The 27,047-nt window shown below is 42.7% G+C and overlaps 1 protein-coding gene across 2 annotated transcripts in view; it reads right to left on the bottom strand.

Annotated features, from left to right (window-relative positions):
• KIF2A (kinesin family member 2A) overlaps positions 1-27,047 on the bottom strand; it is a 271,896-nt gene that overhangs the window by 156,396 nt on the left and 88,453 nt on the right. For both annotated transcript variants that reach the window (XM_033930524.1, XM_033930514.1), the window contains exons 7-9: positions 26,284-26,379; positions 9,571-9,625; positions 2,247-2,409 (exon numbers count right to left, since the gene is read on the bottom strand). In XM_033930524.1, coding sequence (XP_033786415.1) covers positions 2,247-2,409; positions 9,571-9,625; positions 26,284-26,379 — 314 coding nt within the window. The remainder of the gene's footprint in view (positions 1-2,246; positions 2,410-9,570; positions 9,626-26,283; positions 26,380-27,047) is intronic.

The raw sequence follows: 27,047 nt of genomic DNA on the forward strand, positions 1-27,047 counted from the left end.
CAAGAACGAAGCCACAAGGTATGACGCGTGGCCGCTTCAAGAAACATGGACTTGGGCAATGTCCACAAGTCATACAGGGCATCCAAGAGATAAGAGGCAGCCATCTCAATTTTCGCCACCTCCTGATCCACCAAGGATCAGTCATCAGACTCACGGTCAAGGACCCAAACCACTAGACCACTACAAATAGCCACCTGGACCCCTAAGGCAGACATCAAAATTCTGCTTAAGAAGGGCCTCCAGCTTACTCTCCTCAGAGTCCCGTAAGGCAGAGCCGCCCTCAATTGGCACCATATGCTGCAAAGCAATAGCTTAGACCAGTGGTCCCCAACCCTGTCCTGGAGGACCACCAGGCCAATCGGGTTTTCAGGCTAGCCCTAATGAATATGCATGAAGCAGATTTGCATGCCTGTCACTTCCCTTATATGCAAATCTCTCTCATGCATATTCATTAGGGCTAGCCTGAAAATCCGATTGGCCTGGTGGTCCTCCAGGACAGGGTTGGGGACCACTGGCTTAGACCACCACGTCCACCACTGGCGACTTCAAGGTATCCCTATCCCTCTCTGGGATAGGATACAGGCGAGCTACGGAGAGTGCAAAACAAAAGGGCACCTCCGGCATCTTCCACTGCACCAGGACAATATCCCTAATATCCTAAGGCATGGGAAAGGAGCGGTTCCTCCTAAGCAGAGGGTCCACCACATGCAAGGTCTCCTGCATCTCCTCCTTGAAGCGCAACGCCGAGGAGACCTGAATAATCAGCTCCAGGCGATCGTCCTGCTGAAAAATGCACACCACGGACACATCTTCGCCGGTAGATGGAACCGCAAAGGCCCCGCTACCAGCATCCGTTCCCCCGAGAGGATCCTGGAGGTCTCCCAGAAGGTCTAGGTCCTCATCCATAGAAAACTGCTCCTCAGAAACAAAATCCTCATCTCAAGCCACTCGTGGCCACTTGGACGAGGGGGAAGGAGGAGGAGGAGGAGGGGAAGGAGGAGGAGGAGGTGGACACGACCAGTGCTGAGGGGGGCTGAACAGGAGTGGACAAGGACATCGAGGAACCCTTCACCGGAAAGCCCCCGGCCACTTGAAAGTAAGCCTTGCACAAGGCAAAAAGAAAATCAGGGGGAAAACCCCCTGGCAGCCCAATAGGATTCACTGCCAAAGCAGAAGACCCACTAGAAACCTGCCCCTGTTTTTCCAATACAGGAAGGTCACCTGAGGCTGCAGACAAAATGAAAGTGGTTCCTGTCAAAAATGGAGAGGTTCCCGCCAAAAACGACCCCTCCGAGGCCTGTATCGTCTGGGAAGCCTGAATTGTCCCAGCTGCTAAAGCAGGCAAGCCGGCAGCAGCAAAAAGGGAATCCTATTTACCCTGTCAGCAGCTGGGGAAATCCTTGCATGGGGGAATTTCCACGCTGTCAGCTGCCGGTTTGCAAAGCACACACAAAGAGGAAGCCTGGATGCTGGCAGCCGATGCTGATGAGTTTTCCCCTTCGCGGTGGCCTGCACTACTCTTGCACAGGCCAGCCACGAGTGCCTCGGGTCTGGAGTACAATGAGCACTTTCTCCCAGTGAAAGTGCTCATTGCGCAATAAGCAACCTAGCTAGAAACAAAGTGCCAGTTAATACAAAAAAATACAATAATAGACAAGGGAAAGCTCCCTTTAGACAGGCACTGCCTCAGGGTTTTTTGTTTGTTTGTTTGTTGGGGGTTTTTTTGGGGGGGGGATTCAGAACAGACTCAACTGGCTCTTAAAGCTATATGCCTTGCCTGTATTGGTGGTCTCTACAAAATTTTAGAGAGGTGGAGGAAGAGGAGGGGAGAGACCCAGCAAGAGACCCGCCAGGTGTGACACCCCCGAGGTCAGACAGACCCCTAAACATGGCGCCTACAAGCTCAGTCCGGCACCAAAATGAGGACAAGAAGCTCTAAACAAATTCCAACAGCCCTAACAAGGGGAGATGGGTACAGCTCACCAAGACCAACACCTGCTGGAGAAAGAGAAGACTGTTGATAGAGGGAGGGACAGCTAGTATGCAATATAACCAAAAGTTTGGTCTTAGTCTTCACTTGGTCATGATGAGCTATTACCATCAGTGAAGCTGTACCAGTCTAGAGAGTTTGACAAAGAACTAGAAGTTTACTTTTAAATGTCTAAAGCTGTTAAAAATCAGTTAGGCTGTACTGTAGATAAACAACATCACAACACAATTTCTGTTAATGAAACAAAATTACCTACCTATAAACCATTTCATTGGGGGCTGTGTCATCAAAGGCATAATCAAAACGAAAAGTCTGATTTTCCAGATACCTTGTTAAATCCACCTTTTGTTTTGGCTCATGTACCATCACTACATCTTTGCTAGGGATTGTAATTACATCTAGGTCTTTCATTACATTTTCTAAAAAGGAAACGTAAAAGGTAATTAGGCATTTATGGCCTCATACCACTGTAGACACTTCATGTCAAGTTTTGGCGGCTCTGAGGGATTTTCAATTGCTGAGAATAGCTACCATGTAAACATAAGACCATCATACTATTTTCAAGTTAGTGATATGGAATCTTCAAGTTATTCTTTCATTTAGGTGGCAAGTCCAAACTTGAATAGGTTTTGACTGATTTCAAAATCAAGACAAAATTATGTTCTTACCTGTTAATTTCTTTCCTTTAGTCACAGCAAATGAATCTAGAGACAAATGGGTTAGGTTTACCTATCTGCAGGTGGAGACAGAGAACACAAAGCTGAGCTCTGTCATATATACGATGGTCTGCTCACTGGTACTTCAGTATTTCTCTTAAAGCAACAGGATCAATGAACAGGCCTAACGACACAGAACTCCCTCCTCTCAGCTGTGAAATTTGCATCGAGGCTGCCTAAAAGGCCAATCCCTACAGAACAAAAGCAAAACTGAAAATAACAGAAAGGGCAAGTCTCTGGATTCATCTGCTGCGACTAAAGAATAGAAAATTAACAGATAAGAACACAATTTTTCCTTCCTCGTCATCATTAGCGAGACAAGTTGGATGTAGCAAAGCAGACCTCAATGGGGCAGGAAATGGAACAGAATGAGGAAAGATAGCGATATCAGGACCAACTGGGACCTCCAATTAGCTCAGGGGTGTCCAATGTCGGTCCTCGAGGGCCGCAATCCAGTCGGGTTTTCAGGATTTCCCCAATGAATATGCATGAGATCTATTTGCATGCACTGCTTTCAATGCATATTCATTAGGGAAATCCTGAAAACCCGACTGGACTACGGCCCTCAAGGACCGACACTGGACATCCCTGAATTAGCTGCAAGGCTGTCCACTGGAAGGAGATGAAGCCAAATCATCAGACCAGAAGACACGCAGAACCCAAGGAGCTGCGCCAAGGATAGGTACTCCATAGCCTGGGAAGACAACTTGCATGCACTCTAGGGATGGCCAAAGCTAGATGCAATGTGTGCATGGCAGACTGACTTAGGAGTGCATGCAGCAGGCAGGGATAAAGCTAGGAGGTGTGTGCAACTTAGGGCGAAGGAAACACACCAGGCAAGCAGCCATTGAGCCACTGTGAAATAGATCTATGTTTCACACTCCACATTAAGCCTTACTCTGCATCCGGAGAGAAAGGCCTACCGATCAGTGCAGCTGGGCCACTCACTAAATCCAAAGATTAAGACATGCAGAGATTGAGCCCTGCAGAGGAACTCATGCCAAAGGAGGTAGTGCTCGAATTAGCACTCTATGTCCAGCGATAAAGCAATGGCAACCTGGAGGCCAAAGCTGCTGTTCTCCACATCCAGGAACGTAACAATGGCACATATGCAACCAGAGCTGCTGCTCTCCACATACAGCAACGGAACGTGGCACAAATGCCACCAGAGCTGCTGCTCTCCACATACAGCGACGGAATGTGGCACAAATGCAGCCGGAGCTGCTGCTCTCCCCATCCAGAGAAGGAACCATACAGCCGGAGCTACACGCCCCATCCAGAAATAGAACCGTGACACAAATGCAGCCAGAACTGCGTTCCCTATCTAGATATGGGACTGTGGCACAAATGCAGCCACAGCTGAGTGCCCCATTCAAAGATGGAATTGTAGCTCCAGCTGCATTGGTGCATTACTCATGCAGCAATGGAACACGCACCACACCTAGCGATGGAGCCGAAGCACACATACAGCCAAGGCTATGCTGTAGATCTATTGAAGGGTATTGGCCCCCATGCTGCACATCCAACAAAAGAGTGGGGGGTAACATCTGCAACCAGAGCTGCGCTCCTCATGGGGCCATAACACACATACGTCCAAAGCTGTGCTCCACTGACATTGAGGGAACTGCAGCTATATTCTATATTCAACGATGGAGACACATCAAATGAGCTGAAGGCTTCCTGTTCTGAGTTGAGCCATAGATAAAGCTGTGCAGAAAGGGAGGATACCACTCCTCCAGAATCCCCAGTGGAATGGAATCAGAAATGGAGTCTCACCAAATAGGCAGGAGGCATCGCTACTATTATCGCTTATATAGCGTTGAAAGGCATATGCAGCGCTGTACATGTTATCATTTAATAGAGGGCCCAGCTTAGAAGAGCTTACAATCTAACTTGGACAGACAGACATGATATATAGAGCTAGGGATGCAGAACCCAAGGTGAGAGAAGTTAGGAGTTGAAAGCTGTCTCAAAGAGCTGGGCTTTTAACTGGGCCTTGAACACTGCCAGAGACGGAGTCCACAGTTCAAGGAGTCGAGCAGCTTTTTCCAAGCATATAGTGCAGCAAGGTAGAAGGTATGGAGTCTGGAGTTGGTAGAGGAAGAGAAGGGCATATATAGGAGAGGCTTACCGTCTGAGTGGAGCTAGTGGGTGAAGAACATAGGGAGAGAAGTGAAGAGAGATAGTGAGGGGCAGCTGAGTGAGTGCATTTGTAGGACAGTAAGTGGAGTTTGAATTGTATTTGGAAACAGATGGGAAGCCAAAGAAGTGACTTTAGGAGAGGAGTAACATGAGTATAGTGGCTCTCACGAAATATGAGTCTTGCAACCGAATTCTAGATGGATTGGAGGGGGCAAGATGGCTAAGTGGAAGGACTGAGAGTAGCGAATTGCAGTAATCTAAGTGCAAGGTGATGATGGCTTGGATAAGAGTTTTGGAAGTGTGCTCAGAAAGGAAGGGACGGATTTTGGTAATATAGAGGAAGAAGCAGCAGGTTTTAGTGAAATTTTGTATCTGTGCGGTGAAGGAGAAAAGAGTCAAAGATGACCACGAGATTGCGAGCAAACAAAACAGAGGAAGAATGTGTTGTCCACAGAGAACGGGGGAAGCAGGGAGGTGGCTTTTGGGAAGAACATGAACAGCTCCATTTTAGCCACATTCACGCTTTAGATGGCTGAAACATCCAGGCGGCAATGCTGTACTGGCAGACTGGAACTTTGGTCTGTGTTTCAGTAGAGATATCTGGTGGAAAGAGCCAGATCTGGGAGTCGTCAGCATAGAGGTGATACTGGAAGTCATGGGAGGATATCAGCGCTTCAAGTGAGCAAGTATAGATTGAGAAAAAGAGTGGTCCCAGGACAGTCTTGAGGTATACCAACTAATAGCGGGAAGGCTGTGAGGGAATCCATGGGACAACTGGATGATCAAGGAGCAAAAGGGGAGCTCAGGGAGGATAAGGTCATAGTGAAAAGATTGAATGAATTCTTTGCTTCAGTCTTTACAGAAGAAGATGTAAGATCTACCTGAACTGGAAATGGTTTTCAAAAGTGATAATGCAAAGGAACTGAAAGAAATCTCAGTGAATCTAGAAGATGTACTAAGCCAAATTGACAAGTTAAAACGTGATAAATCACCTGGACTGGATGGTATATCTTATATCCCAGGGTGCTAAAAGAATTCAAACATGAAATTGCTGACCTGCTGTTAGTGATCTGTAATATGTCGCTAAAAATCGTCTCTATTACCTGAAGATTGGAGGGTGGCCAATGTTATGTCAATTTTTAAAAAGGGTTCTAGGGGAGATCCGGGAAATTACAGCCCGATAAGCTTCACTTCAGTGCCGGGCAAAAATGGTAGAAACAATTATAAAAAAATAAAATTGTAGAACACGAAGACAAATATGATTTACTGGGACAGAGTCATCATGGGTTCAGCTCAGGGAAATCTTGCCTCACCAATTTGCTTGACTTCCTTGAAGGTGTGAACAAACATGTGAATAAAGGTGATTCAGTTGATGTAGTGTATCTAGAGTTTCAGAAAGCTTTTGACAAAGTTCCTCATGAAAGGCTCCTGAAAAAATTAAGAGTCATAGGATAGGTGGCAAAGTTCAGTTGTGGATTAGGAATTGGCTATCGGATAGAAAACAGAGAGGAGGGTTAAATAGTCATTTTTCTGTCAATGGATGAGAGTAAACAGTGGAGTGCTGCAAGGATCTGTATTGGGGCCAGTGTTATTTATATTAACTATTAACTTATTTATATATGATCTGGAAATTAAATTTGCAGATGACACTAAACTGTTCAAAGCTGTTAAAATCCATGCAGATTGTGAAAAATTGCAGGCAGACCTTAGGAAACTGAAGACTGGGCATCCAAATGGCAGATGAAATTTAATATGGACAAATGCAAAGTGATGCACATTGGTAAGAATAACTCAAATCACAGTTACCTGATGCTAGGGTCAACCTTGGGTGTTAGCACCCAAGAAAAGGAGCTGAGTGTCACTGTAGACAATAACATGAAACCTTCTTCCCAGTGTGCGGTGGCGGACAAAAAAGCAAACAAGATGCTAGGAATTATTAAAAAAGAAATGGTTTATAAGACTAAAAATATTATAATGCTCCGTGGTACAACCTCACCTGGAGTATTGCGTTCAATTCTGGTCTCCTTATCTCAAGAAAGATATAGTGGCACTAGAAAAGCTTCAAAGAAGAGCAACCAAGATGATAAAGGGGATGGAAATCCTTTCGTATGAGGAAAGACTAAAAAGGTTAGGGCTCTTCAGCTTGGAAAAGAGACGGCTGAGGGGAGATATGATTGAAGTCTACAAAATCCTGAGTAGAGTAGAACGGGTACAAGTGGATCGATTTTTCCCTCCGTCAAAAATTACAAAAACTAGGGGACACTCAAAGTTACAGGGAAATACTTTTAAAACCAATAGGAGGAAATTTTTTTTCACTCAGAGAATAGTTAAGCTCTGAAACACATTGCCAGAGGACGTGGTAAGAGTAGATAGCATAGCTGGTTTTAAGAAAGATTTGGACAATTTCCTGGATGAAAAGTCTATTGTCTGTTATTGAAAAAGACATGAGGGAAACCACTGCTTGCCCTAAATCGATAGCTTGGAATGTTGCTACTCTTTGGGTTTTGGCCAGGTACTAGTGACCTGGATTGGCCACAGTGAGACAGGCTACTGGGCTTGATGGACCCTTGGTCTGACACAGTAAGACTATTCTTATGTTCAAATGGTGACTTCATCAGACTAGTGAGGACTAGATTAAGATCCCAGACAACTGGAGGCGGTTTTAGTGGAGGTTTTGAGTTCAAGAGTCCTTTCATAAACCGGGAAACAAGCGGATGAGTGGCTAGAGGTTTATTATTGAAAAGAGCATGATAAGCACTAATAAAACTGAGGTGAACTCTAACTGAAGTGGTCTTAAGCCCAGAGTTGGATAAATAGAGAAGGTAGTCCAATACTGAAGAAAGAGAAGATGTGGAGGAATCGAGTTGATGGAGATTACACAATGAAATGAAGCGTGTCCTCTTGAATCGATAGCACTGCTGAGTACAAGGCTTTCTTGAAGCAGCTATAATGGCTTGTACTGAGTCTGAAAGATTATAATCTGCTGAAGTGAGGTTGAGAGGTACCAAGCTGTTAGATGAAGAGATTGCAGATTGGGATGTAAAAGAGATCCTTGATTCTGAGTGAGTAGAGATGGAAAGATCTGTAATGGAATTGGATTCCTGACACTCAGTTGAAGTAGAAAGGAAAACCAAGACTATCTGGGCCACCGAGGAGCTATTAGGATCATGGCAGCTGACTCTTAATTGAGTTTGACAAATGTCTTCGGAATCCGAGGGATTGGCAGAAATGCATAATGGAATTTTCATGACCAATCTAGAACACACACTTCACTACTGATTGGACTATAATATTAAGAGCTCTATAGCTAATACAAATAATATCTTTACTATATATAAGAGCTCATTTAGGGCATCTTCCCAGGACCTCAGCGATACCACTTAGGGCTCGAATACTCTCATGGCCCTAGAGCTTTAAGTATCTGATCATCACTGGTCCATATATTCCTCACTTTTTATATACATTCACTTGGCTTTAAGGTGTATTCTATCCACAACAGTTTTATTTAAAGTTTCATTTGTATTTATTTAAAGATATCATTTGTAATAGCTATAGAGCTCTTAATATTATAGTCCAATCAGTAGCGAAGTGTGTGTTCTAGATTGGTCATGAAAATTCCATTATGCATTTCTGCCAATCCCTCGGGTTCCGAAGACATTTATCAAACTCAATTAAGAGTCAGCTGCCATGATCCTAATAGCTCCTCGGTGGCCCAGACAGTCTTGGTTTTCTTTTCTACTTCATCTGAGTGTCAGGAATCCAATTCCATTACAGATCTTTCCATCTCTACTCACTCAGAATCAAGGATCTCTTTTACATCCCAATCTGCAATCTCTTCATCTAACAGCTTGGTACCTCTCAACCTCACTTCAGCAAATTATAATCTTTCAGACTCAGTACAAGCCATTATAGCTGCTTCAAGAAAGCCTTGTACTCAGCAGTGCTATCGATTCAAGAGGACATGCTTCATTTCATTGTGTAATCTCCATCAACTCGATTCCGCCACATCTTCTCTTTCTTCAGTATTGGACTACCTTCTCTGTTTATCCAACTCTGGGCTTAAGACCACTTCGGTTAGAGTTCACCTCAGTTTTATTAGTGCTTATCATGCTCTTTTCAATAATAAACCTCTACAGAAAGGGTGGTAGATGCGTGGAACAGTCTCCTGGAAGAGGTGGTGGAGACAGAGACTGTCTGAATTCAAGAAAGTCTGGGATAGGCATGTGGGATCTCTTAGAGAGAGGGAGAGATAATGGATACTCTGGATGAAAGGGCCATTTGGCTTTTATCTGACATTATGTTTCTATGTTTAAAATCAGAAGGTAAAACAGTCACATACACAGTAGAAAATGTCTATATGCAAGCATTACTTTATTCTAACATAAGACACACTCCTAGTGATTCCTCTTTTTATTCAAGTAGGTGTGCTATGAAAGACTGTGCATACTTTACTCCAAGGGCAGCAACTTTCATCCAGGACAAGTTACAGTGCCTGAGCAAATACCTATTGATTTGGGTAAATCCCTCTGAAAATTGTCCTCCATATGTACACAACGTACTGTCACAAAATGATGCTAACTTTAAAGCTGAATGTAGGACTTAATCATCCCAAAAGCTTGCAACTTCAAACTTTTGTCTTATAAAAAGGTTATTCCTTGCTAACTCCTCCCAAACTCTAAATACTTTGTTGATTTGATTTTATTTCACGATATAAATTCTTACCTTTTTTATTGAGTGGACGTTTTCTAACACAAACACATATTCTGTGCTCATCAATCTGTATGAGAAAAGCACTTATTTAGTAAAATGAAATACTATTTTAACAGCTTGAGATCAGTCATTACGAGAAGAGGTCAGATGCATTGAGCACTTTTCCCCACAGACATAGGGAGACCAATTTTTAAACGGATCTAGTCATATTAAAATGTTATCAATGTAGCAAGATGAGAGCATTTGAAAACTACCCTCCTTAAATATACACAGTTTCATCACTTGCTTTTGCCCATACTACAGTAGAATCACATGTTTTTGCCCATTCTAGAAAGTGTCAGGGCCAGCGCTGGAAAGATGAAATTTGTTCTTACCTGCTAATCTTTTTCTTCAAGTTCTGCTAGACCAGTTTAAGATGGGTGGATTATGGGCTAGATTCACTAAGGACACCGATTGTGTCCCGACCACTTTGGAACCCCGACCCGATTCACTAACCACACTCCCGATCCAATCATGCAAATGAGGGGGAATGGCATGCAAATGTAGAAAGGCAGCGATTCACTAAAAAAAAAAACCAAAACCAGGAACACTGACTGGGCTGGTCGATCAAAAAACAAGCAACTGCTGAGGACCAGTCGCTTGTGCAAAACCCCTACTCTCTGCCCCGACTCTCCTGCTTGCCGCCCCACTCTCTCTGGCCTGAGTCTCCTGCTTGCCGCCTTGCTCTCTGCTCTGACTCTCCTCTGCTCTCTCTGGTCCGACTCTCCTGCTTGCTGCCCTACTCTCCCTGGCCCGACTCTCCTGCTTGCCGCCCTGCTCTCTGCTCCGACTCTCCTCTGCTCTGCTCTCTCTGGCCCGACTCTCCTGTTTGCTGCCCTACTCTCCCTGGCCCGACTCTCCTGCTTGCCGCCCTGCTCTCTGCTCCGACTCTCCTCTGCTCTGCTCTCTCTGGCCCGACTCTCCTGTTTGCTGCCCTACTCTCCCTGGCCCAACTCTCTCTGGCCCGAATCTCCTGCTTGCCGCCCCGACTCCATGGTTTTAACTCACAGGTTTAAAGCGGGGCTGCACTACGGCATATTCTGTTAAGTTCCAGAACACGCTGCAGTGCAGCCCCGCTTTAAACCCGCAGGTTAAAACAACAGGCTTTAAAAAATAAAGGGCTCTGTGTAGAGGGAAAAAGTTGAAACAAGATGGGGGGGGGAGTCAAATTTTGATCTCCTGCCATATGTGGACAGAGGAGAGTTCCTGGCCTGCACTGTGCTGTTGTGTGTTTGTGTCCCGCTGAAAAGTGACTGTCCGAAATCACAATTGGCACTGGTACAGCAAGGGATCTTTGAATTCAGCCTACAATCACTCCCTCCAAAAGAGACTGCAGTGATTACACAAATCGGGGGCTCTGGCTGAGGAGATTTTCAAGGGCTCCTTTCACTTCTGTGCCTCTGACTGAAATGTCCAGGGAGGGAGGGGGGGGACATCTAACTTTTCATATCAGGTTCCAATCACCGGAAAGCTCGCATGGAGAGCATGCGCAGACCATCTACAGGCAAAGAAGATGGTCTGCTCATGCGTCAGGATTGCTCTCCAGCATGAGGACACGTCATGAATCAGGCCCCTGGCAACCTCATGGATCGGATCCATGAGATTAGTGAATCTAACTCTATGTTCCCTAACCAGCAGATGGAGGCAGAGAACACTCACAATTTAGTGACACCAACACCAATTAAGGAGTGGTACTTACCAGTATACCATAAGCCATGAGTTTATCTTGTTGAGCAGTCTAGATGGACATTATTTTTGCTGATTAATACTATGTTACTATTCACTAAGCAGATCTGCAACTCTTGAACAGCCTTGTAAATCAATCATAAGTGACAACATTATGTTTCAGGTCCAACAACCTATCACCACATCACCACTGTCAAGCAATATTAGCAACCTTAGAGAGCATTATAGAACCACCATAGCATAATATTATAGTGCATTATTAAACATAGATCAGCATTATAGAGTTCTCAATCCTAACAGGAAAGGAAACCCCTCCTAGGAACCATCACCAGAAAGGCCTAAGAAGTTCCTTCCATCATTACATGGTACCAGCAGTAGTCTTCCTGGGCCTGTCCTGGACTAGACCAGTCCAGACAAGTAGGATGTACCAAAGCTGTAAGAACTCCAAGTGGGAGGAAAATCACAATTATAAGGGTTATTAGACATTAGCCAGCTTCAAATCAGTGTCACTGTGATTGAAGGGCATCTTTCTTCCAGGAAGAGCTATTCTCCCTCTCTATGCAAGGCAACAGCTCTGCACCTCAAATATCAATTATATCATGCTTAAGTACAGGAGCAATGAAACCTAGCAAAGGCATGCTGATCTCATGCACTACCACTGTGGACATCTATCTGAAGGTGGTGCTTGTGCAACCTCTAAGGCAGGGGTGCCAAAGTCCCTCCTCGAGGGCCACAATCCAGTCGGGTTGCGTTACTGGCTTCAACTACTTGAAGTGGAAGATCGTTCCAACGGTCAACCACCCTTTCGGTGAAGAAGTACTTCCTAGTGTCACTATGAAATCTCCCGCCCCTGTTTTTTAGCAGATGCCCTCTTGTTGCCGTAGGGCCTGTAAGGAAAAAGATGTCTTCTTCCACCTCAATACGACCAGTAACGTATTTGAAAGCCTCTATCATGTCACCTCTCTCTCTGCGTTCCTCGAGAGAGTAAAGCTGCAACTTACCTAGACGTTCTTCATATGGGATATCCTTGAGACCTAAGACCATCTTGGTGGCCAATCGTTGAACCGATTCCATTCTCAGCACATCCTTCTGATAATGTGGCCTCCAAAATTGCACACAGTATTCCAGATGTGGTCTCACCATGGACCTGTATAGCGGCATTACCACCTCAGGCTTTCGGCTGACAAAACTTCTCCGGATGCAATCCAGCATTTGTCTAGCCTTGGATGAGGCTTTCTCTACTTGATTGGCTGTCTTCATATCTTCACTAATGATTACTCCCAGGTCCCGTTCTGCCACAGTTCAAGTTAAGGTCTCACCATTCAGAGTGTAGGTTCTGCATGGGTTTCTGCTACTAAGGTGCATAACTTTACACTTCTTGGCATTAAAATTCAGCTGCCAATAGTAGACCAGTGTTCCAGTAAAAGTATGTCCTGTGTCATAGTGTCGGGCACGGTACCTCCGCCCACTATGTTACATAATTTAGCATCATCGGCAAATAACGCAATTTTACCCCGAAGTCCCCGAGGCAGATCTTGTATGAAGATATTAAATAGGATTGGACCCAGGACCGAGCCCTGCGGAACTCCACTGTGCACTTCCGACTTTTCAGAGGAAGTACCGTTTACCACCACCCTCTGATGTCTGCCACTGAGCCAGTCCTTAACCCATGCAGTTAATATTTTTCCTAGCCCCAACAAACTCATCTTGTTCAAAAGTCTACAGTGAGGGACGCTATCAAAAGCCTTGCTGAAGTCCACATACACTACATCTAGGGACTCTCCCTTATCTAGTTCCTTTGTTACGCAGTCAAAGAAGCTGATCAGGTTGGATTGGCAGGATCTCCCCTTTGTAAATCCATGCTGGTGGGGATCCCTCAGCCTCTCATCGTCCAGGACCGTATCTAATTTGTGTTTAATCAATGGTTTCCATAAGTTTACACACTATTGACATGAGATTTACCAGTCTGTAATTTGCAGTCTCTAACCTGCATCCCTTTTTGTGGAGCGGAATGACGTTAGCTGTTTTCCAGTCTAATGGAACTTTTCCCGTGCTCAGAGAAAGGTTGAAGAGCGCGGCTAACAGCTCTGCCAGGACATCACTCTCAATTCCCTAAGCACTCTGGGGTGTAATTTATCCGGTCCCATTGCTTTATTCACTTTGAGCCTTGACAATTCTTGGTAGATGGAGAAAGTCCATGGTGCCACTGACAGCCCAAATGGCATGACTCAAAACAGATAGTGCTCTCCAAGTAGTGTAACATGAAGGTAATGCTGATGGGGCAGCCAAAGCAGAATATGCAAATACACTTCCTTGAGATCTAGAGAGGTTAAGAACCCTCCAGGTTGAACAGACAATAATGCAGCTTGCAAAGTCTGCCATTTGCAGAAATGTTTTACTTTGAGCACCTTGATGACATGCTTGAGGTCAAGAATGGGATGAAACGAGTCACCCTTTTTGGGAACCACAAAATAGAAAGAATAATGCACACAAAACATTCTACTGGGTACACCATCTGAACAGCTCCCAAGTGTATAAGCTCGCTGAGAATAGATCATACCGTCATCACTTCAGCAAGAACTTTGTATGGGAATTCCAAATAAAAATCTGCTAGTGGCTGAGTGAATTTCAGTTTGTAACTGTCTAGTATGTCCTCCAAAACCCATTGGTCCAAAGTAAATTGATCTCTTTCTGGAGGAATGGACCAAATATCCCCCCAATGGTGAGCCCGGAGTAATGGATCGAGACCCCATCATTGGAAGGAATAAGAAACCTAAGTCACCATGGAGGAGGTGGCAGCTGCTGATCATCTGTTTCCACTAAATGACTACTGCTTCTGCTGATAGTGTGGCTGCTGATAAGAACTAGACTTTCCTGGCCTGTAGCATCTTGCTTCCCAAAAACTGGATTGGATTGGGAAGAACAAAAAGATTTTGGCTTGTCCTCCAGCAACTTTTGGCCCTTGGAATCCCCCAAAATCTAACAATCTTATATAAGTCCTCCCTAAAAAAGGAGTTTACCACTAAAAAGCAGCTTTGCCAGCCTCACCTAGAAGGCTGCATTGGCGGCCCAATGCCTGAGCTTCACACCATCACACCCAAGGAGATCTCCTTAGCAGACGACCACAGGAGACCATACAGCAAAATCTTCTAGGCAGGCCAAAACAGCCTCCAGCAAAGGCAGAGATTAAATCAAATCCTCAGCCATGGTTGCACTGGCTCCCAATGGAAGCTCGAATTTTGTTTAAGCTGGGTTACCTTTGTTATAAAGTTGTGTATGGTATTTCTCCAATTTATATGATTGATAGATTCCTTTTACTTATTTTTAAGTTTTCAATTTATACAATCAAGATGAACTTGTACAGAAAGTAGATTCATGATAAGGGAAATTAACTTGTCACTGATTGACAGATTCCTTATACCATCTTATAAACACAGAACAGGATCACATGCTTTGTTTATCTTTCCATTTGTTCAAGGTTGTAAAAGAAATCTTTGGATCATACATTAACATTCCAGGCTGCTTTCCACAATAAGAAATTTTGACCTTTGTTGCGTAGTGCTTGCTCTTACAAACATTTTAGAACCCAATTGAAAACTTATCTTTTTTCAAAGTATCTGGCCAAATAATCTTATCTGTTCCTTATGTCATTTTTATTATTAATCTTTTGTTATGTTCTATACCCAACTTAAGCAAGAGCGGACCGCATAAGAGCTGCAAACAGTAGTTTACAAGCGTAGAATAGTCACCTCAAAGGACATCTTAAGGGAGGACTCCCAACTCCTACTCTGAATATCCTTTATGGCCATGCCACCCTCCACAGGCAAGGTTGTCTTCTTCATAAATGGAGTTAAGAGTCCACCTTAGGCAGCCGCAAGGACTCCAAGTTATCCTAAAGCAAAGGATATAGCCTAACAACTCTCACACCACACAGCCCCACCCCATCCCCCACCTCAGGGGTGTCCCATTGGGCAGAAATCAGGATCTTCATGGCAGCATGAATATGCAAGGTCTTGAGAAGCCTAAGTCTCAGACATCCTGGGATGAGCTGTTACCTCTGACAAAAGAGGTCAGGAGAAGATATATTACATTACATTACATTAGGGATTCTATTCCGCCATTACCTTGCAGTTCAAGGCGGATTACAAAAGAATTATCCAAGATGTATTACAACAAGAGCTTACAAAAAAAAAAAAATTGGTCATTTTCAAAAAGAGTGAGAAATGGGTAAGGTTATTTGTTTGGGGAAGTTGGCTTTAGTGAGAGGTGGAGTTTGAGACTTGCGGTATTATTTCTTTTTTTCAGAGTTTTCTTGAAGAGTATGGTCTTTATTTATTTTCTAAAAGTCTTGTAGTCGAGGGATGCTGTCAGTAGATTGGCGATTTGGTTGTCTAGTTTGGCTGCTTGAGTGGCCAGGAGGCCATCATATAGTTTTTTCTGTTTGACCTCCTTAATTGGGGGGTATAAGAATGGGATGTGAGTTTTCCTATGTCTGGTTGCGGTGTTGTGGATGAGGCGGTTATTCAGGTAGTTTGGACTGTCTCTGTATAAAGTCTTAAATAGTAGGCAGTAGAATTTAAATTGTATTCTTGCTGGGATCGGAAGCCAGTGCGATTGGAGATATGCTTCTGTAATGTGATCATGTTTCTTTAATGAGTAGATGAGTCTTAGTGCTGTGTTTTGGATAGTTTGTAGTTGTTTTGTTATGGTTGTAGGGCATGGGAGGTAGAGGATATTGCAGTAGTCAAGTAGGCCTAGTATTAAGGACTGAACTATGAGCTGGAATTGAGTTTTCTCGAAGAATTTCCGAACTTGTCTTAAGTTTCTCATGACTAAGAATGACTTTTGTATTGTTTTATTGATTTGCGGTTGCATGGTGCAGCATCTGTCGATAGTTATTCCTAGCAGTTTTAGGGTGGTTTGTATGGGGTAGTTGATTTTGTTGATTTCAATGTTGGTTATGGTTGGTATTTTGTTGTTTTCTAGGAGGATGAATTTTGTTTTATCTGGGTTCAATTTCAGTTTGTGATCTTTCATCCAGGTTGCTATTGATTTTAGTGTTTGGTATATTGTGTTCATCATGGAGAGTTCAGGTTGATCGAAGGGTATGAGAATGGTAATGTCATCGGCATAGCTGTAGGAGGTTATGCCTTGTTTGTCCAGGTGAGAGCTGAGGGAGGCTGTATAGAGATTGAAGAGAGTCGGGGATAGAGGGGATCCTTGGGGAACTCCGCAGGGGTTTGACCAAGGTTCAGATTTTTATTTGTCTGATTCTACTCTAAAGGTTCTTGATTTAAGGAATCCTTCAAACCATATGTATACTTTATCTGTGATACCTATTGTATCCAGGATTTGTAGTAGAATGTTATGGTCCACCAAGTCGAATGCAGCGGTAAGGTCTAGTTGTACGAGTATCATTTTTTTTCCTGTGCTGAGATGTTGTCTGGCTGTGTCCAAGAGAGATCCTAGTAGTGTTTCCGTGCTGAAGTTGTATCTGAAGCCGGATTGTGTGGGATGGAGTATGTTATGGTTTCCTAGGTAATTGGAGAGGAATTTGGCAACTAGTCCATCTATTATTTTGACTTAGAGTGGAATAGAGGCAATGGGTCTGTAGTTGGCTGTTTGGTCTATCGGTCCTTTGGGGTCTTTGAGGATCGGGGTGATGATGATTTCGCTGAGGTTGGTAGGGTAGTGGCCGTTTATTAGCGAGATTTGTATCCAGTTTAGAAGAAGAGCGCGGAATTTTGTGCTGAATGTTTTTAGGAGATATGGTGGACAGTTGTTGAGGTCACAGGATGCATGGCTGTATTTTTTGTAGTATTTGTTGAATTCGGGCCATTGTATGTTGGGGAATTGAGATCATATTCTATCTGCTGCAGTAGAATCTCTATCTATGGGGAGAATTGTGAATTTGTTAGGATGGGTAGAGGTGTCATTGAGGGTAGCTCTTGCATTGGTAATTTTATTTTGGAAGTGTTCTGCTAATAGAGTGGCTGAGGGGGGGATAGTATTGTTAGTGGTCAGGTAGGATTTGGTGTCTGTTAGGGTTTTTAGAATTTGGAATAGTTTTTTGGTGTCTTGGGTTTCAGTGCCTATTAGGTTGGTGTAGTGTGCTTTTCTCTTGTCCTTTAATTGTGATTTGTATTGTTTGTTGATTTTTTTCCAGGCGGATTTTGTATGATCCGAGTTTGATTTTCTCCATTTTCTCTCTAGTCGTCTACATTGTCTTTTGAGTTGTAGCAGTTCGGAGTCGAACCATTTATCTGATCTCCTGCTGGGTCTGGATTTAGTTTGCAGTGGGGCTAAATCATCAAGGGTGTTGGAGCAAAGTCTTTCCCAATGTAAGATGAAGTCCTCAGAATTGTTTTCTAGAATAGTTTCATCTATTTTAGACCAGAATATGGAGGGTTCGATGTGTTTGCTTGAGGTGTATGTTACTTTATTGAGTTTTGGTATAGTTTTTTTGTTATTTTTGGTCCAGTTGATGTTGAAAGTGTAGGTGTAGTGGTCTGACCAGATGGATCTGGACCATGTTCCGTTAGATGTATGAATTTCTGTTAAGGATGGTTGGTGGGTCATGAAGGCTGCAATATCAAGTTGGTGGCCTTTTTCATGAGTTGTTTGTGGATTTAGCATTTGAAAGGATAAGGCTTTGAGAAATGAGAGAAAGTTGTCTACTTGTTTGGATGATTGATCATCTAGGTGTAGATTTAGGTCTCCTAGGAGTAGGTTGTAGGTTGCTATTAGTGAGTTTTGGTATATGAAGTCTTCCACTTCGGTTCTTGCTAAAGACCAGTTTCCTGGCGCTATATAGCAGAGCATGCAGTTTAGTGTGTCTTTTAGTGTGGTGCTTGAGAGTTGGCAAGCTAAAAGGTCCATGTACGGGTTAGATGTTTTCTCAATTATATTAAGGGTTAGATCTTGTTTGATTAAGATTGCTAGGCCTCCGCCTCTTTTTTTTTCTCTGTAGACCACTGTAATTTTGTATCCTTGTGGGCAGACTTCAGTTATTCTGGGGTCTGAGTTGGAGGTTAGCCAGGTTTCTGTGAGGAAAAGACAGTCCAGGTTTTCTTGTGTTATCCAGGTTTTTATAAGCTCTGTTTTTGGACCTAGCGCTCTGATATTTAAATAGGCGCATTTGAGTGTGGATATCTGTGTGTGATAGTTGTGGGTTGTGTTTGGATATATAAGTGATTTGGTGTGCCGGTGTGGTTTAGTCTTAGTGTGTGTTGGTCTTCTTCCCCATGCTGTGGTAATGGAGTGTAGAGTGCACAGGCTATGAGTGAGGACAACTCCTTATTTACCCTAACTAGTCCCAGTCACTCTATTCCCCACCTTATGCAAGCTCTGGATGAATTCCGATTTTATTCAGGATTTTCCTTAAATTACTAGACATCTATATAGCTTTGGCCAGCCCGATTGCACTGCAACATTCATGGGAGGGGGACTTTCCGTTCACATGGACTACTGCCTCTATTAAATATTTGGAGATTTGGATTCCTAGAGATCTTAAGACTCTCTACAACAGCAATATTTTGCCCTTAGTGCATGATACTTTACAATGCTTGCAAAATTGGTCTACCTTTCCACTCTCAGTGGCGGGACGGGTGGCCTTATATAACATGGTGATTTTTCCAAAATGGTTCTATCGATTTCAGGTGTTCCCTCTTTTATTATCTTATACTCACAATGCACACCTAGCCAAGGGCTTACAACTTTTTTATGGGGGGGCAAGCGACCTCGTATGCAATTTCTTAGGATGTGCCTGCCTAGGGACAGGGGAGGGTATGGTTTATTGAATATTCGCTGGTATGCCCTGGCCTGCCAGATGAGACATATTAATGATTGGTTTAGAGGTACTTCTTATTTTACTGCTACTTCCTTAGAATTATCTTTGTTAGATCCTTATCATATCAGCTATTTATTACATGTCTCTGACCCGATGCTCCGCCCAGAGGTGGAACAATACCCTATCTTTGCCCCCAGCTCGGCGGACATGGCAATGGGTATGTAAATCTGCTAAGTTGTCTTCTGGGGTCTCTGTATTTGCCCATCCAGGGTAATTGTTCATTTATGCCTGGATTACAAAATGTTTCCTTTAAAAGATGGGATATGAGAGGATTACAATATCTTTTTCAATTGTTTTTGGATGAAGGACGGATGGCTACTTTTCCAGCATTATGTCGTACGTTTGACTTACCGGCAACGGATATTTTTGCTTATTATCAGATACAACATTATATTCACTCTTGACCAGCAGAACATTTAACAGAGGACAGTCGGGAAGCACTTTCTGAACTCTTTAGTCTCTCAGCACAACAGAAGATTCCACTTCGCTTTTACCTCCTAAGCCTCAGGGACTGCCAACCAGGGCCGAATCTGGACATTTTGGCAGCATCCTGGGCAGAAGACTTGCAATGCTCTTTGACAGCACAGCAGGTGCAACGAGTGTTAATAAACATCAAGAAGGTATCCTCTAATGTTACTCACTGGGAATTACAATTGAAGGTTGATTTAAGACTTTACATTTCACCTGAGCGAGCATCCCGGATGGGAATCACTCCACACCATAATTGTCCAAAATGTGCTCAAGCACATGCTTCATTGGAACACATGCTCTGGACTTGCCCCCATATTCTGCAGTTCTGGCTTAGACTTGGACAATATACTACATCTATCTGGGGCAGACGATGATCTCCTACGCCAAGAGCACTATTTGGATATTATAACATAGCAATGCCAAAACCTAAAGGGATGGCAGCCTTTGTGACAAGAGTGTTGCTTCTGGGGAAAAGCTATACTGACTAACTAGTTGTCCAGGAACCCGCCCTCTTATAATCAATGGAGATCCTTGATGATCGTACATGCTTCATTGGAGAGGAGACAAGTTGGGGATCTGGACCGTGGTCCGGGCCGCCGCTTCTGTCAGATTTGGGAGCATTTCTGGATGGACCTTATTCCCCATGCTCGAAGAAGGCTATTGAATTTGTGAAGGTGACCACATGCTTCCTGAGATGCTATTGGACTCTATTTCTATATACGCAGGGGGTGGGGAGGGGTGAGGGGGAGGTGGGTGGGGTATGGTTGGTGCACATGTGTGAGATTTCGCTGAACACTTCTGTATAATTTTCTTGCACTTGGTTGGAAATTTAATAAAAATATTTAAACATAGAATGCCATTGGTAGATAACTAAAGTGTACGTGTTTAGCTATTAGCAAAGTATGTTAAATTTCCGTTATTTTCCACAAGAAAGTGCAGATATTGATGTTTAATAAAATACTGCTAGATTTTTTTGCATAAAATATCTTTTTATCATTATTTAATGATAGGAGAATGTTCTTCTATTCTTTTGTGGTGGTTATTCTGTATTACTGAGGTTCTAAGGAATCCAAACCCACTTGTTATAATAAACATAAACATAGTGTTATTTCTGTACTGATTTGTTGTACTTTTTCCAATAAAACAGAATTTACATAAAATGTCTTTTTATCTATGTATCATTGTTGAGTGTGTAAACATAAAAATTAAAGCGATAATACCAAGAAATTTGCTCCATTAAGCAAAAAAAGGAGCAAATTTTAAGAAAAAAAGAGCTTTATGTAATTAGTGGCTTTAAAAATTTTCTAAAAATTATTTTCTCATCAAGTGGAGTGCCGCAGGGTTCGGTGCTTAGACCCGTGCTCTTCAACATATTTATAAATGATCTGGAAAAAGGTACAACGAGTGAGGTGATTAAATTTGCAAACGATACAAAGTTATTCAGAGTAGTGAAGACGCAGGAAGATTGCAAAAACCTGCAACGGGACATAAACACATTCGAGAAATGGGCTGCGACATGGCAAATGAGGTTTAACATGGATAAGTGGAAGGTGATGCATGTCGGTAACAAAAATCTTATACACAAATTCAGGATATCTGGTGCAGTACTTGGAGAGAACCCCCAAGAAAGAGACTTGGCAGTACTGGTTGACAAGTCAATGAAGCCGTCCACGCAATGTGTGGCGGCGAAAAGGGCGAACAGAATGCTAGGAATGATTACGAAGGGGATCATGAACAGATCGGAGAAAGTTAACATGCTGGTAAGCCCTCACCTGAATACTGCATCCAGCACTGGTCGCCGTACATGAAGAAGGACACAGTACTACTCGAAAGGGTCCAAAGAAGAGCGATTAAAATGGTTAAGAGGCTGGAGGAGTTGCCGTACAGTGAGAGATTAGAGAAACTGGGCCTCTTCTCCCTTGAAAAGAAGAGACTGAGAGGAGACTTGATCGAAACATTCAAGATAATGAAGGGAATAGACTTAGTAGATAAAGACAGGTTGTTCACCCTCTCCAGGTAGAGAGAACGAGAAGGCACTCTCTAAAGTTAAAAGGGGATAGATTCCGTACAAACGCAAGGAAGTTCTTCTTCACCCAGAGAGTGGTAGAAAACTGGAACGTTATTCCGGAGGCTGTTATAGGGGAAAACACCCTCCAGGGATTCAAGACAAAGTTAGACAAGTTCCTGTTGAACTAGAATGTACGCAGGTAAGGCTAGTCTCAGTTAGGGCACTGGTCTTTGACCTAAGGGACGCTGCGTGAGCGGACTGCTGGGCACGATGGACCACTGATCTGACCCAGCAGAGGCAATTCTTATGTTCTAAGCACAATCAAATTCATGAGAAAAACTTCAATTTGCAGTTTTTCTGGACAACTCTAATGTGGTGATCAACAGTACTGAAGGCAGCAGATAGATTGAAAAGGATAAAGAAAGAGTAGAGGCCATTGGGTCTGGGCAGGAACAGGTCATTAGATACTATCAAGGACAGTTTCCATAGAATGGATTGGGTGAAAGTCTGATTGAAGTGGGTCATGAATAGCTTGAGACGAAAGAAGTTCAGGCAATAGCAGTGAACAGTACATTCTAGTAGCTTGGATAAGAAGGAGAGGAGGGAGTTGGGGTGATAGTTGGAGGAGAATATGGAGTCTAGTGAGGGTTTTTTGAGGAGAGGTATAACTATGGCTTGTCTAAAGACATCGGGAACATTTGCAGTGGAGAGTAGGGTTGAGGATGTGACAGATAGGAGGGATGACAGTGGAAGAGATAGCGCCAAGTAGGTGGGTGGGAATCTGATCAGAGGAGAAGGTAGTGGGTTTGGAGGAGGAGAGAAGATGTTACCTAAGATCACTAGTTTCTCTTTTTTTGGAACAGCTTCGCCACTGGGACATTATTCCCTATTGAGGGAGCTACCGCCCCAAACTGGCTCCCTTCTCCTCTTTCCACAAACAGAAGAATGCTCTAGCAGCCAAAATATTGCTAAATTAAGTAGCAGCTCCTTTCTTGTTGGGAACCCAAAAAGGGCTAGGTAGGATACCACAACTCGAGGAGCTTCTGAAGTCAGACTCCAGTTGTACTGCTAAGAAGTTTGTTGTTGGCTTCCTTTGGGGGAGGGGTAATATTTCAGCACTCTCCAATGCATCTTTATCCTAACTGGACTTAAGAACCTCTTGGAGGCTTTACTCAAAGAGCAGAGGGCTGAGATCTATAGGCTGCTCCCATCATTACAGCCTTAACCAGAGAAGAGAAAGGAAGAGTAAACAGATGAGTAAAGGTACCTCTTCTAAGGAATTAGCACAGCAAACACCAGAATCTGTCCTAGCTTGTTATAGTGAGAAGGGTTGGGAATCTGCACAATTCCTTACTTGAGTAGACAAGGGAAAAAATGGAGCTTTTTATTTCTCCAGTTTAGGCAAAAAGTGGCCTATATGGTTGCTGAGCCCATATAAGAGCTGACCCCCTTGCCCTCGATGTTACCACCCCCTATCTGAGGAACATGCAGTAGGGATCTGAAGAAGTCACCCCATGAGGTGCTCTCCTGCTAGCAGTACATATTAAGCAAGAGCAGCAATGATCCATAGCAACAGCTATGAAAGGTACTTAGAACCTGGCCTCTCTGGTTTCCTGCCTGCTGAAGTTTAGGTGCTAGCATCGGAGGTCACCCAAACAGCTAAACTAATACACTCTCAGTATGAACAAGCAGATGGCCCAAGGCATAGTTCCACAGAGTTAACCACCCAGTTAGTGGGACAGGAGACTTAAGGTAGGAGGAGGTATTTTTTCTTTTGTGATTAAATAATTTTTATTGAGCAAATAAACGATCCAGTAATCTTACAATAAACAAAGCTTTTTCTTTTGTAAAACTACTGCCATAATAGACCAGGGTAATCCAGAGCTGTCCCCTACTAGCCAGAGCCCCCACACTGCAAAAACTGGCATGGGGCAGCTTGAACCTCTCACAGAGTACTGCTTATGTACATTGCCTCTAAGAGAACTGTTTCTGCTGGCAGAAGTTCCAAGTTTATTTAAAATTTCTTATATCGCCTAATCAAACCTTCTAGGCGGTGTACAAAAGTGTTAAAACCGTCCATTAAATAAAAAACAGTTTAAAAACACACAACACTAGGGAAAATACTACCTTTAAAAGACAGAAATAAAAATAAAAATTTACAAACAGAGACAAGAAGGGCTAGAACTACAATATGTAAAGAAAAAGAAAACATGTAAGGGAAAAAAAACATAGGTAGGGGAGCAGGTATTAAGAATCCTTCTAGGTACTAGGTCGTCCTTAAAAGGACAGTTAGGTTTCAAAAGCATCAAGGAAGAGAAATGTCTTTAATTTTGACTTAAAGTCTGTTAGTGTAAGTTTTTTGCATAGGTAGTTTGGAATACTGATCCAAAGAGAGGGGGCACTAACAGAAAAAATTGCAGACTTTAATGTATTTATATGTTTCAGTGATGGGATAGTAAGAATGTTTTGAGCTGTAGATCGTAAAGTCCTTGTAAGGTTGTAATTGATAAGTAGGTTATTAATGAATTCTGGCTGGTTGTTTTCTCTGGTTTTAAATGTTAATGAAAGAATTTTATAGGTGATTCTGTGTTGTATAGGCAACCAGTGAGCTTTACGTAAAAGAGGGGTGACATGAACATTTTTTTTGCATTAAATAAAATTTTTATTGCAGTATTTTGTACTAATTGGAGTCTTCTTATTTCCTTTTTTGTTGTGCCTTTGAAGAGGGCGTTAAAATTATTGATACATGAAATCACACAAGAGTGAATCAAAATGTTCAAGGAAGCGAGTTCTAACAGTTTAGATAGAGGTCTTATCATGCGCAATCGATAAAAGCAATGTTTAACTACTATGCTGATATGTAAATGGTATGTGAATTTATTATCAAATGTGACTCCTAGTAACTTTAATGAAGATACACCACTTTGATAGGTTGAGTTTTGAGCTTAAGGGAAGTTTGAAGGGAGAGTCCGTCTTTAATGGGAAAAATCATTAGTTTGGACTTATCGACGTTCAAAGAGAGCATATATGAGTCAAGCCAAACATTAATTTTTTCTAGTTTTTGATTAATGAGAATTATTTCATTTGCATTATTTAAATCAATTGGATGAACTAATTGAACATCATCTGCATAAGCGAACGTTGTGAAACCAATAGATTGTCCTAAAGTTAAGAGAGGGGCTAGGAAAATATTAAACAGTAAAGGAGACAAAATCGAGCCTTGTGGCATTCCATATTCTGTTGTTATGGAATCTGAGGATGATGTATTGAAGATTACCTTGGAGGACCAATCAGTAAAAAAGGAAGAGAACCAGTCCAAAACTTGGTCTGTGATTCCTATGTCTTGTAAGTGTGACAGGAGAAGTTTATGCTCTATTGTGTCGAATGCTGATGAAAGGTCTAACGAAATGAGAAGAACAGACTGATGGTGGTCAAGATGGTAAAGGATCTTAGTGGTCAACCTAAGCATCCTGTAGACCACTGCCATCTTTACCACCACTGCTGAAGGTCCTAGCTTTCAACTCTTCAAGGGATGGCATGCATCCTTCATGAAGAAACATCTGAACCAGCAGCAAAATCTTTCATGCCAGCCCTTGCCTTTAGTACAGCAAGAGACTTCTTTGGTAGCTCTCATGCTCAATGCCAGTATCAGTAGGGAATCCCCCCACCCCACTCCTAACAGAGCATGGGGATTACCTGAAGCCTCCACTACCGGAAGCTGCCGCAACTGAGAGCTTACCCTTCTCAGTTGAGAAACCCTTATCTCAGAATTACTAAAACATACCAGAAGATGCTAAAACATACACAAATCTAGGATCTCATACAAGTAAGCATGCAGTAGAAAAATAGTTAACCAGTTAGACCCTCCCTCTTCCTTCCCTGAAGGGAGGTACAGGACAGAGGGTTAGGGGAACCTAGATGGAAGAGTATAAACCAGTTCTTATCCCCCTTCCCCAAGGAAATCTGTCAGCCTCTGCCTCTCAAAGCAAAGGACTACAGGCTAAGGGTTGGAGCTCCTAAAGGGAATCCCCTTCCCCCCTCCAAGCAAAAATCTGTGCACCAGTCCTGAGAGCTCACTCAACCAGGAGTTTGACCATGGAGCTGCATTACAAGAATCTGGTCCAAAGGGACATAGCCTGCTGTATGAATCCATCCACACAATCTTTTGCAGGTAAAAAAATACTGGCAAGTTCCAGGGCTGAAACACTCCTTGTACTGGTGATGATATTACTGAATTGTCAATGCTCTCTGCCTCCATGTGCTGGTTGGAGAACATAACCCACTTGTCTGGAATGATCTAGCAGAATAAGGAAGCAGGGTTAAAAAGAAGAGAAGATGATCTGAACTGCCTACTCAACAAGAATTATAAATAGGTATACTATCTGGGAGTTTCCTTTTGAAAATTTACTTGTAGGCCTACAGGTAATTAAGCTGTTTCCAGGCTTTGAAGATTGGCTCCAAAATGGGAAAAGCCTTTCACTACAGCTAGTCACATGAATGAAATAAAAGAAATCCCAGTTACTATAAGTTAGATAAACTGCTGGACTGGTTTTCTAAACAATTTTTTTTTTTAATCATTCTAGCTTTAAGTATTAATATGCATGAGTATTATTCAAGAAAACGGGACCTGTTACATTACAGTACCACCACAGTAAATTCTGAGACAACTCACTGGATCAGCATTGGTCAGTGGTCGATAATCCAAACTATTCCGGAAATCTCTGATCATATACATGATTTCATAATTTGGGTTTGTAGCATCAACATCCTAAAGAATAAAACAATGAAATGGAGAGAATATTCAAAAAACATACTGTTAAAATTATTTCTCAGCATAAAAATATGGCTTTAAAATGGAGTGTGTATGTATATATATACATACACACACACACACACACACACACACACACATATATATATATATATATAAAGCAACAGGAGATTCTACCTAATCAAGTCAGATACTCAAAGAAAACAGAGAAGGGGACCAGGTGGTACTCAATATCTTTATTCTATGAAGACTCGACATGTATGTGTTTTGGCCTGAAGGGCTGCCTCAGGAGTCTAAATGCTTTGATCAATGCAATATATATTGACTGTTCTATCTTATAAATTATTAATGATTGAGTCATTCACCGAACACATCAATCAGAATGGCCACTAAAAAATTTGTCCACGATGTGGAGATTAACCCAGATTCCAGCCAAACAGGTTGAAAAGGTGATGGTGAAAGCTAGAAGGATTTTAGGTTGCTTAGGGAGAGATATAGCCAGTAGGAAAAAGGAGGTATTGATGTCCCTGTATAAGACTTCGGTGAGACCTCATTTAGAATATTGTGTATAATTCTGGTGGCCGCACCTTCAAAAAAGATATAAAAATGATGGAGTCGGTCCAGAGGAAGGCTACTAAAATGGTATGTGGTATTCATCATAAGGC

This window comes from Geotrypetes seraphini, chromosome 1 (assembly GCF_902459505.1).
Source record: "Geotrypetes seraphini chromosome 1, aGeoSer1.1, whole genome shotgun sequence".
NCBI lineage: Eukaryota > Metazoa > Chordata > Amphibia > Gymnophiona > Dermophiidae > Geotrypetes > Geotrypetes seraphini.